This window comes from Syngnathoides biaculeatus, chromosome 12 (assembly GCF_019802595.1).
Source record: "Syngnathoides biaculeatus isolate LvHL_M chromosome 12, ASM1980259v1, whole genome shotgun sequence".
NCBI classification, from domain to species: Eukaryota; Metazoa; Chordata; class Actinopteri; order Syngnathiformes; family Syngnathidae; genus Syngnathoides; species Syngnathoides biaculeatus.
The window spans coordinates 674,484-686,882 of record NC_084651.1 but is presented as its reverse complement, the minus strand read 5'-3'; the positions used below and the strand labels follow the sequence as shown (position 1 = coordinate 686,882).

The 12,399-nt window shown below is 47.6% G+C and overlaps 1 protein-coding gene across 1 annotated transcript in view; it reads left to right on the top strand.

The window, feature by feature from the left end:
* LOC133510273 (homeobox protein Meis1) overlaps window positions 1-12,399 on the top strand; it is a 77,918-nt gene that overhangs the window by 15,712 nt on the left and 49,807 nt on the right. The window contains exon 7 of the mRNA XM_061838129.1: window positions 121-232. Coding sequence (XP_061694113.1) covers window positions 121-232 — 112 coding nt within the window. The remainder of the gene's footprint in view (window positions 1-120; window positions 233-12,399) is intronic.

The following is a 12,399-nucleotide window of genomic DNA, read 5'->3' as shown; positions in this document are numbered from 1 at the left end:
GACATTAAAAAGTTTTTTTGTGCTTTTGAAAAGAGTGGAAATGACTGAAAAAGTTTGCAATAAGTACATTTTTATAAAAAATGAATCAATCAAACGTGTCCATCGTGTGTCGCTCCCCAGACGTCGTGGAACCGAGACCACGACGACGCGGCGTCCACGCGCTCCGGGGGCACGCCGGGCCCGTCCAGCGGCGGCCACACGTCGCACAGCGGCGACAACAGCAGCGAGCAAGGTAAGAAAAGCCAACGGCGCGCTACGTGTTGCCCCAGATGGCCGCTCGGAAAAACCGTTGCCGCCCTCGGTCTACATTTTGGACACCTTTGGAGTGTTTGAGGATGAAACCGTGACAAAAACCAAAACCAAAAAAAATCAACTAGCTTTTAAAGATGGAGGCCGCAGCATTCTGCTCCATATTCTCCACTTTGCCGCTCTCGCCCCCTCCGACGCTGCCCTCAGTCTCCTGTCCGTGATGTTATCGCGGAGCCTTTGTGACATTTGAGGATTCACAGCAAGAAATGGCAAAATCTAAACTCGTGTGCAAACGTACCGTACGTCTCCGTCGTCTTCAAGTTTCTGGCGTTGATAAAATTGCAACTTGCCTTCATAGTGATGTTGTCACATCGTGCACTATTCTCGTGTTTGTCGTGACATTTCATGTTTCACAATGATGGCGTCAAACGCTCATGCTAACGTGTCCTAGCTCTGGACTTGGAGCGGCGCTACTGCACTCCGCAGTCTCCATTTAGCCACATCTGTCCGCATTTTCTTCAGGAATATTCATTTTCAGTATTTTCACAACACCTCATGATGTATAGAGCTAAAAATGACAATAATAGACTCACCTTAACACTCGGTGAGCCTGTTGTTGCGCCTTAGCGCTAAATGCTGCAGAATTATACTCCACAAGCTCCACTTTACTGCAGCTCTCCCGCTCTGAGTCTGTTCTCAAATGCGTCGCTGTAGCTTTTGAGGCCACACAACGAGAAATGACACAGTTGCTAACTTGCCGTAGACTCCGCAGTCTCCGCTTCGCTGCAGCGGGCCGAGATTTGCGCCCAATCAGGTTACCTCGACGGCGGCGCGCGCCGATCAAGACGAGGCGAACTTGTTCGGGTTGCTCGGGCGTACCCGCTCAAATGGCCGGGAAATTATGCTACAGTAGAGAGGGGAGAAAAGGAAAAGTCGTCTATTATTAAAGGAGCGTTAGCGGGATTAGCTGGCAGGCCAGCGAATAGCCGCCGCCGCCGCCGTTGCCGCGGCTTCCGCTTCGATGAGTGGACATATTTTGTGTGTCATTGTTGTCCCTCCCGGTCAAAGATGTGTTTTGGAGAAAGTTGGAGCAAGACCCGCTTTCTCCCATTTCTCTAGTTTTGTTTTGTTTGGCTTGCTTTGCTCAAAGGTTGGGGAAGAAGCCATAAATTTGCTTTCGATGGCTTTATTCAACATGGAGAGTCCGTCCGTTAACTTCTTTTCTATACTTTAAGAATGTGGGATGTAACGATACAGTTATGTATGCTATTGTTATGTGTTAAGATACAATTTTGAAAAATATCGGCCTAATATTTTAGCGCGAGTGAGGGTGCGATTCCCTCAGAGGAGCCGTCGAGGTTACCGCTGGTGTTGATGAATGTTCAAAAAGGAAATGTGACTTTGTGCAAATATTGTAGAAAAATTGATCCTGTGATATTTGGTCTCATTATCCGCCGTATTGATACACCCACATCGGATTTCAATATCACAAAAAAAAAAAAAATGAGTGGATATTGGAACGGAAGGAGTTCCTTTGCAATCTTCCACCGCCAAAGTTTACAGTGAATGATGTTCATGTTCTGATGGTGAACGTACAATTCCAGAAAGGAATGTACTTTGTATGCGCGCTGTACGTGCATGTGTAGTTTGTCGTGTTTCGGGTGTTCCGGGCCTTTCCTTCACGCGACATAATTATGACATCGAAGAGAAGTTCATAAGCCTGTCGTGGTCCGCTGCCCAAATATTTTTGGCTATCTGGTGCGTCTTCTTCTTTCAATTATGGAATGATAGTCTATTCCTATACGTCGGTCAACTTTCCAGCTACTAATCATATCCCGCGCGCGGCTATATTTGCTGTGTTTCCGCGCTAAATTCTGCACACTCGCCATCTCGCTCTGAGGCGTTCAGGCTCCCTCGTGCTTGGTGCGCCTCTAAATGCATCCCACGTCATTTAGTCGGGGGAAAGTATTTATTTTTTCATAAATACAAATTGCAAGCGTATTGATAAAAACAAACGAGAAATGCTTAACACATTAACCAATGATGTGCCACAAAATTCGATGTCCCAGATGAGCTCAATAAGTCTCTACTCGACAAGTATCTTTAATATTTTTGAATGTCCAAATAATGGATTTCAATACAGAAAAATGTCACCCTTGAAATTTTCTTTAAAATGATTGGAATTTGAGAAAATATATGGGCATTGATTTGTGATTACTTTGTCCAATCAAAATTTTATTTTTGCAGTATTTTTATGTTTCTAATCAACCCAGTGATTCATCTCAAGATGAGAACAAAATTCTTCCTTTTTGGTGTATTTTTGTCCAAATAACTCGATCAAATCTTCCCAATGAGAAAGTACACGTGCAGTATTTCCACAGGAGGGAGGCGCGTACCTGACGCGATGATGACGTCCTTAACGAGATTATGGGCCGTTAGGGTGCGTCCATCGAGGCGTGCGTTGCGTACAAGTGCTACTTCCTTCTTTCCTTCTTTCCTTCCTTGCTTCCTTGCTTCCTTCCTTCCTTCCGCACGGGAGGCCACGTTGGAGGCGTTTCTTCGCCGTCTTTGTTGTGGTCTTGGCCTCTGGCAGTCACTCTGTAATCCCGCCGATGTGGTTATTTATCTGTTTGTTGGCCCCCACCATCAGTCTAAAACTCTTTCATCTCCCACCTACTCGCCGACGTCTCGATTGTTCGGCTTCCCACTCGCTCCCCGAAACGTCGCCTTTTGTTTATCTTGACTTTGCAAGTGTCTCCCGCCTCCTCCTCCTCAGGTTTTCTTCAAATCTCCTCCTTCCTTCCTTCCTTCCTTCCTTCCTTCCTTCCTTGCTGTTGTCGTTTTGGCTCTTGCTTTCTTCTTTCCCTTCTGCCCCCCCCCCCCCCCCCCACTTTGACCTTTTCCCTCTCCCACCTTCGCCGCCGCCACCCCGACCCCGGCTTCCTCTTCCTCCGGGGGAAGATGTCGGCGTTCTTTCTTTTTTTCTTCTTTCTTTCCTTTTCCCCTTGAACGCCTCATTGGACGTCCCTCGGAAACATCCCTCCACCGATCTGGTGCGAGGATGCACAGCACGAAATGGGCGGTACTAAACTCGCATGCAAATCTTTTTTGGCGCTGGGCGATGGTGCCCCACAGTCTCCGCTTTGCCGCACCGGCCCGGTTTCTTGCTGCCCTCAGTCTCTCTGACCGTCAAGCCATCGCGACACTTGATAAACGGCTGAAAGCGTCAAACGCGCGCAAATATTCGATTTGCAGAGTTTTCCTCCTTAGTCTCTGCTTTGCTGCACCGGCCCAGTTTCTTGCTGCCCTCAGTCTGCTCTTGATTGGAACGTGGGAAAATTAGATACCCACTCCATCTTTTTTTCTTCCCTCAGTCTCTTTTTGAGTGTAAGATGGCAACATTAGATGGTAGCTTGTACTATTTATTTTTTTTTTTTCAAATGCAGGATCCAACGACCCGCCACCCCCCCACCCTCCCTTGCAACTATTGTGTTGAGTTTTTTTTTTTTTTGTCCAGTCGAGTTTTGATTGTTTGAGGGCGCCGTCCACGGGCTGCACGTCTCAAGCGCTCTCCACTCTCGCGTCTTTAGCGTCGCACACTTGAGCGTAACGGCGAGCCTCGCAGGGAGCTTATTTGCCTTGGCGCTCTCGTCTTTTACAACCGTAATTGCTGATACATATCTAATACGGCCAGTCATCGCCTCGCTCCCTGGATGCTTCTGACATGCGGCGTGGGGGGGGGGGGGGGGGGGTTTAAAGGAAAGGCGTGAGGCCATCCAAAAAGGAGAGCAAACACTCGGCGCTGTGTTATTCTGTTTCCCCCTCGCACGGCAGGCAAGAAGGAGGACTTTATTCCCTCTGCCGCCGCCGCCTACGTGATCTGATTTGAGCCTTCCTAACATGTCATACGAGTGTAACCAGAAGTTAATAGCGGTGGTGGCAGAAAGCAGAGATCCTCTCTTGCTGCGCAAAGATGGAAACGCAGAAATGTCACAACGGCAGAATACAATGTGCCGCCGCTATGTTTCAAAGGGATGTGAAATAAATCAAATATGATGCACTGGCAAATCAGGAAGTCGTGATTGGTGTCAAGGAAGTAATCTTGAATTGATCCATCTCAAGTGCGAGACAGAAAAAGCTGCATGCTGGAGAGAAGCTAAGTTTAGCCTGGGTTATCAGTGGAGAGTTACAGTTAGGAACCTCAGAACCAATGCGCTAACTGCTCCACCGTGCTGCTCTTATAGAGTTAAAAAAAAAAAAAAAAATGGTTGTTGTAAGTTTAAAAAAATTATTTCAGTCAATTTAGCTTTTATTTTTTGGGACAATTTTAATAGTGAATCAACACGGCGTTTGCATTTATTAAAATAGATGAGGAAAGAAGTAGTATTAGTCATCTTTCACAGAGGATAAACACATAAGTATTGGTAGAATGTCTGTCTCCATGTGTTACTACACCATTTGTGATCAAATGGGCGTTTTCTCCAAGGGGTATGACTTTGGTGCTAATTTTCATAGCCTGTCATCGTGTGACAGCAATCGCCCGACGTTACGCGTTTCTCTGTGAATTATGCGACATTTTATTCTCCGGTTCATGTTCATGTGGGAATAACAGACGGCTCGATGCAAAGACTCGAGAGAATTGGTCACGCTCTGGCAAACACATATCAGACATCCATTTTCTGAGTTGCTTATCCTCACAAGGGTCGCAGGAGCGCTATAGCCAATCACAGCTGTCGGGCACATGGACGGAGTCCCCACCGGGAGAAAAAGAGAAAAACAATATTTCGATAAAACCCGCTAATTGAGCCTGACCGTACGTACCGCATCAGTTTCACATTCGGTATCCCTCGAAAGCGTGTCGACACTTTTGACGGGTCGTGTATGCGAACAAAAGAAAAACGAAGAAATAACGGAGCACTTTAGTCCCTCCTCCCTCCCGCCGGAGTCGCGTCAGCTCCGACGAGCGAAGGGACGCCCTTGGCGGCTAGCTGGCAAACAGCTGGCCTCGTCGAGAGGGACTCATTAACGCCGCCACCGCAGCCACTGGAGCAAAAAGAAAGAAAGAAAATGCACAAGACTCTTTGGACATGCTCCGTTTCAAGAACATTTTGCCAAACAAATGTGTGTGTTTTTCTGTAATTCATGTCATTACCGTCGGTGCAATCCAGTGAAAGGAGTCGGGGGCGGGTGGCACCAGTCAGTTTGTGGCCAACGCATAAACACTCGAGCCGGGAATGCCGACTTGGGGTTGGGGGGGGGGGGCTTCTCCTAATTGCTCACAGCGAGACGGCGGCCGTGCGTGTGTAAAAAAAGTCTCGTTAAAGTTATGAAGTCACGTTAGCGGGGTTGCGCTTACTTGGCCACTTCAAAGCTTTGGAAAAACCCGTCGCAGTGAACGCAGCACGGGTCCTTTTTTGGGGGGAGGGGGATTTCCCCAATTTTCTCCTATTGACTTGTGAGCGTGGCGACGATTTAGCACGCGCCATCTCGTCCAAACCTCAGCAGCTCTGGCCTCCCATCGATCCGTTTGGGATCCATCACCCTCTGACCTCCGCCATGGTCGGCTCGAGCTCGTCCGACGGCTCAAAGCGGCCAATTAATGGGCGCCGTTGTCCAGCAGACTGGAAGAGAGGACCCGGCGTCTCTGGCGCTCTCTTTTTCTCTCTCTCAAAGTCCCCGTGGGCCTCCCTCGCTCCCTTTCGGAACGAAAGCGTGTTTGCGCGAATTTGCTCGACTTTACCGGAACACGGGCCGGCTCCGTTTGGGCTAACCCGCACCCGAGCGTCCACGCTTCCATCGCAAAGACTTTTCTGAGCAAAATAAGACGATATCGAGTCTTAATTTGCTTTGGGCTGCGCCTCATTGGCGCCCGCTAAGTTATGTCATCGCAAAACAGTTTGTCCCGTAAGAAAAGCTCGACGGGGAATTGACAATACCTTCCAGGGTCAAACTTAAAGCCTTATTTACTCCACCGGCGACATTTCATTTATTACAGGTAATTGAAGAGCTTGATGACAACTAGTAAAATTGCCAGCCGTACGACTTGTACACTAGTTAATTCTTTATAATGAAAGAGAAAAGCACTTGGTGAATTTATTTAAAAAAAAAAAAAATCCAAATAAAAAATCGTATGTACAGGACATTTATCAGTGCAACATGCTTTTATTTTTGATAGCTTTATATTGCTAAAATGCATTTATTTTTAGACAAAAAGGAAGGAAGCTTTGATTTTGTGTTCCAGCGATATGTATATATATATATATATTTTTTTTTTCTTTTCCTCACAAAATCTTCAAGTTGAGGACGATTTTGCTCACCAAGCTGAAATGTGCGACGGCAAAGCATTTTCACTCCGAATCGAGCGTCTGTTGCCGCCGCCGTCGTGGGCCCCTCCAGATAAACCGTGTCCCTGTCTTTCCGCTCGAGGAGTTTGCCTTTTTTTAGCGGGCCTTTCGCTACGTGGCTCGTCAAGAACATTTCGAGAAGCTTGCCGTTCGTAGCCGGAATTATTCAAGCGTAGAGCCAAAACTGGCACTGAAAAGGTTTGGGAGAAAATGGAGATGCGCTTGCACTCGAGGTGCCGGTTGTGTATCCAAATTCAGATTGTTTGGCTTCAGTGGAGGTCTATGCGATGCCGGAGTTTTTTTTTTTTTTGTGTGCGCGCAGTGAAGGGAAGATAACGGCGCAAAAGTCATAAAAGTCTTTTCATGTTGTTTGCGTAGGCATAAACACTTTTGAGGAAGCTGCAGGCAGCGAGCAGTAATAGTAGTTTGTATAAAATTTAGTGCTTGGCAAACGCTGGTGATGAGCTCACCTGGGGAAGAAAAAGACTTTACAACTTCTCTGTCGACGCTGGAAAACGATAAACGGCGTTAAATAATATTTGATATGGCGCGATAAGACCAGACTGTGGGAATGAAATGGCGGTGGACGCCGTGTGCGGATGGGGGAGTACCTAATGATTTGTTCCCGTTTGACTTTTCACATGACGGCGTGGCTGTAAAAGCCAGGCCGGAAAGAGGAAACGCGGGTCGGGTTCTCACGCGGAGGCTTGGCCCTCGCGGACGACGCAACGACGCGGCTCCGAGCGGCGCTCGCACGCCAGCTTCCGCCAATTTGACGGAGGCTCCGTCGTGCCCGTACGTTGGTCGGAAAGGCGGCACGACGCCGACTTTCGAGGTATCTGGCCTTTTCCTTCTGCATTCATGGCGACTGAGTCACCCAGCGAGTATTGGAAACAGCTGTCAGCAGGATGAAGTGCACTTGGACGTGAGCGAAAACAACAAGCGCAGTGATACCGGCGCTCCTTGCTACATTTCTAACTCGATGCTCAGTATTTTTTCTCTTTTTCAGTATTTATTCATCAAAAACGTGTTTCAATATATTTAAGATGGGTTGTTATTTGTCCAATAAAACGTCTGCCCCTTTTTAGCTCCACCCTTGGGTCAAAATGTTCAAAAGTTTCATTTTGACAAATTCTGTTTAGCAGTGTCGCCAGCTGACTTGAGTTCAGTCGGGGTGTCGTGCCACCGTCCAATGCTGACTAATAAATGGATGATCCAAAATGTCCTTCAACTCAACCCCAACAAAACTGAGACAATTGCTGTTAGGAAACACCCGGACTCTCCGTCTTTTAAAACCAAAGACTGACTCCGAACCCTTGGTGTTCAGATCAAAATCGATCGCAAAAACTGCCTTTTAGCATCTGAAGAACATATCGAGAGGGGAGGCTTGTACGTGTCAAACAGACCAGGAAAAGCCCATCCATACTTTTGTATCAAGAACACTTGACGATTGTAACGGTCTTCTGACTGGACTTACCGAAGCTGCACCTCATTCAGAATGCCGCAGCTTGGGTTCTGACCAGAACAAAGACTTCAGACCATGTCACTCCAAATCCAAACTCTTTACGCTAGCTTCCGATCGGCTTTGCCAAAGATTTTAAAGTTCTGCTACTGCTGTGTCAATCAATAAATGGCCTAGTCCCGAATACGTGAAAGAAATGCTTATCGGAACAGAAACCCAGTCGAGCTCCGAGATCGACAGACTCCGGTCAAATAGTGGCGCGCAGGGTCCGAAGCAAACACGGCGAAGCAGCATTTAGCGCACAGGTATGTGGGTAATGTCGTCCAAAAATAGCCAATATTCCTTTTGCATGAATTGAAATAATATATTTAAAGTGAGTTTTTAAAATCTACACTGAATAAACAGAGGCAAAATACAGGATATTTGAAATTATAGATCTATTTGTACTTTTGAATTGCAAAATCTCGGTTTTGAATTTGAATAGTTTCCATTTAGCGGTTTCAATGATTTAGTTAATGAATTAGTTTTACTGGATTTTTATTGTTATGAGCAAAACTCCTGTATTTACTTTTCAATTTGTTTTCATCTCCGGTCTTTTACCGTCGTGATGTGTACCTAATAAAGTGGCCAGCGAGCGCCTCTGCAGTTGCTGAGTTGTTAACGTTGAAGCGGAGGGCGAAAATGCAACGAGGATATACTTCATCGACTCCAGCGATGCGACGCTAGAAGGAGGAGGGTGGCGGCGGCGGCGGCGGCGGCGGCGGTGGTGTAAAGCCTATCTTTAGCTTCCATGTTGTAATTGTGGGCCCGCTAATGATGTACGCGAGCACTCGCTCGTTTGTTGACAGGAAGCGCTCTTCTTTAATTTGGGAGCGCCGAGGCTCGATCTAATTGCTGGTGTTTTGCTCAAAGTTACTATTTCCACACAGCGGAGTTGGAATGTGACGTTGTGGAGAAACGGCGCGCGGGGACTCGATACTTTGACTTCGCGTCGCTGGACGCGGGCACCATGATTAGCGCGCTCCGTCAGCCGGATGACTGCGTGTGAAGCTTTGGCTTTTTGCAAGGACCGCCATGGAACAACGCCAAACTGATCCGACCGACTCTTTTCATCTCTGTCGTCTAGCTCCTCTTTGTACCCGAAGAACCGAGATGGACTTTCCCCCAAACTGCTTCCATCGAACGCACAGAAAGTTTCGGGCTTGCCAATCCTGCCTCAAAGCGCCAGCTAGCCCGAAACGCTGTTCTGGGGATACGTGTCAGTTTAGAGGGAACTACTTTTTAGAGGTCCAGGAATCATTTGGAGCCAGCCTCCATCTAAGTTGCAGGATTCAGAGGCAACAGAGGAAGTTTGGTGGCCTGTTCTTTATCATCGCGAGTAGACCCTAGAACGAACAGCTTCAGTCCATCTCAAAAGAACTTCATTCCGAGTCAGGACTTCATTTGTGTTTGGAGTCTGGGAACTAATGTCTGAAATGTAGTTCTAGGGACCACAAGACTCTCGTACTTTTGAGCGGTCCAGGAGACATTTTGGGTCGGCTTCGCATATGATTGGAATCAACAACATCGACAAGTTCCTGCAACTTTCGGAGGAAATGCGACACCCGCTTGAAATAAGACTGAATTGATCCGACATCCAAAAATAAAGAGAATCGAGCGTCCTGCATCAGATTCAAGCACCTAAAAGTGAAACCCTGCTAGCTTAATGCTAACGGGGACGGGACCTTTGCAGGTTTCTTATCGCCGTCCAGCCTTTGCTATGGTGACTGACAACCACTGTCCCGCTAGCCAATGGGAGGGTCTCGTTCAAATGAACTGGGCGGCGAAGTCCCCGGTCTCAGTACATTTGTCGGCTTTTGCGTTGACTTCTTCTTGGCTCTCAGGCGCTCGCGAGATGTTTATGTAGGCGTTTGATGAAAAGATTAGCGCCATCATCATCCTACGCGCTTAAGCCGGCCAAGGGGGGGTCCCATGTTGAGGAAATCCAGGATTTCCTGACTTGCGGGGGTCTCTGCAGCGACAGTCGCGCGACGCCGCTTCCAGTGACCGCTCGGTCAGTCGCGGGTGAAGGAACGGGAAGTGCTGGTGCCAGCCTGACTCTTCTTCTTCTGTTGTTTTTGTCCTTGTTTATTATTGGACCAGTCGCAGTGGTCTGGCTTAGAGCTACAAACAGCAAAGTGCTAATTTTAGCCCGCAAAGAGGATGATGAGGATAAATAGCTTGCCGCCTACCACTCTGCCATATGCTCTTCTTAGCGTTATACAGTATTGTCTCGGGGATATTTGTACCTCCTCCACACCACACCCTAAGACCACCCCATCCACTTTTATGTTATGATATGGGACCGTATAATAGTACGCATTCCGAACGTTTCAACCTCTGGGACTTTACCTGGCACCTAAGGAACCTTTGGGTGGCGGTTGTGCATTTGGATTCCACGAACTGGTGATGAGATTCTGTTCTGTGATCCTTCCTCAAAAGAACTTACTTTTGAAGGATCGAGGAGCCTTTGTGGGTGCCATCTGGATCAGGAACAAAGAAAGGATTTGGAAGTTTAGGAGGAATCGCCACCATCAAGGAAATATTATTCTTCGGTCACCATGTCTGTACTTTGACCCCTGGAGCTACAGACCTCACCTACAAAAGTTCGCGCAGCTCCCAAAAGTGCTGCACCCGTTGCAGCGTGTGCTACTTTGAGATGGAAATGTTACCCTGGAACTAAACTTGCAGAATAGTTCCTGCTGTCCAAACTAAGCCTCGGCCAGTCACCGGTTTCAAGATTTACTGAGCCAAGCGGCAACTTCACCCTTGTCAAAAAAAAAAGTTCTTCGGTTTCAGTTTTTCCATCTTGGTAGGCCTGTGAAAGGGGGCAAAATGTCACATTTGCGAAGGGGGCCGCACAAATTTTGAAACATTTTTCCAACATATTCCTCTCTGGGCCAATAAAGTTCATCCAGATCCTCTTTTTCTGACAAATTAAACTTTTACTATCGCGTTGCCCTACATGGAACATTTGCAAACAGCTACCAGAGTTGCATACAATGCGCTACATTTTGATTTTACATGATGTAACATTCCTAAATGGTACCAATTTGAGCTTTGATTGCAATACTTTGTCACTGCAAAAACTGCAATATTTTTGCTCACGGTTATCATGTCATCAGAATTTGATATGCGAAAAACACTCAACGGTGTGCCAAAGGTTTTGAGTTCTGGGAGTTGTGCAGAGAACTTCCCGCGGTCAAAACGGCACCTAAGATTCCCGTTTAGTTTTTGCGTTACTTGTCGTTACCGGAAGTAAAAGGTTTCGATCAGGTCCGTTGAGCACTATAAACTGTGAAAAGAAGTTGACGCTCCCAGCGCACGAGGGTCGGACCGGAGTTCCTTGTTCGAGGGTTCCGGAAAGCCCAAAGCTTCTTGGCCCCGTTGAGCAGAATCTTCCAAATCATTTCGACAATCACAAAGACTCTCTCGTGTGGAACTGCGTTTTCACGTCGTGCGTCAGCTAAAAGTGAGTTCATCTCTCGCTTAGGGTGGAGTTTTCCAAATCCGCCGATAGTGGCGTCGCGGCGGTTCCCTTTCATCCGCTATCGCTTCCAGCTGCAAGGTAACGCCCCCCCCCCCCCCCCAATCTGTAATCTCCTGCAACTTACTTGCCATTCCCACTTGTAAATGTGAGCCTGCAGTGGAATAGAGATGAGCACTCGCTCTCGTGCTCTCTCGCGCAGCCTCTCTCTGCATTATTCTCTCACATGCTCGCCCTCAAATTGAAATAATTCAATTTATGGACACAGTTCCAGACCTCCCCAGCTAAGACCATTATGCGCGGACACCCCCGCCCTTTCCTGCTGGCCTGCCGGCCCCTCCTCCCTTTTTCCCGACAAAAGAACGGGAGAATTTAGCGGCGGGCTCTCCAAAAGGACACCCACGCAAAGCCAATTTCATGCCAGCCCCGAAGACTTGCGAGAGGCGCCATTTTAGCCCCCGACCCCCGTTTCCCCACAGGATCGGTTTTATCTTGCTTGAAATGTATTCTTCTGGCTTACGTTATTGCCACGTAGCGCGGGGTCCCGCGATGATGTCGCCGCTTTGATGCCCTCAATATTCAGCCGATGTTTTTATATGAAAGTCAAACGGGACGCTGCAAAGGTGGAAAGATGCTGCGCCCCCCCCCCCCCCCTCAAAAAAAAAAGTGTGTGTGTGTGTGGGGAGGGGGTGGGATTAGCTTTAAAAGTAATCTTTTGGTCATGTTTTATGTCATGTAGATGAATAAATGTAAGATTGAAGCCCCTCGTGGTCACATTCAATTTGACCCAAAGTGGCCTGAAAAAGTTGGACATTAGT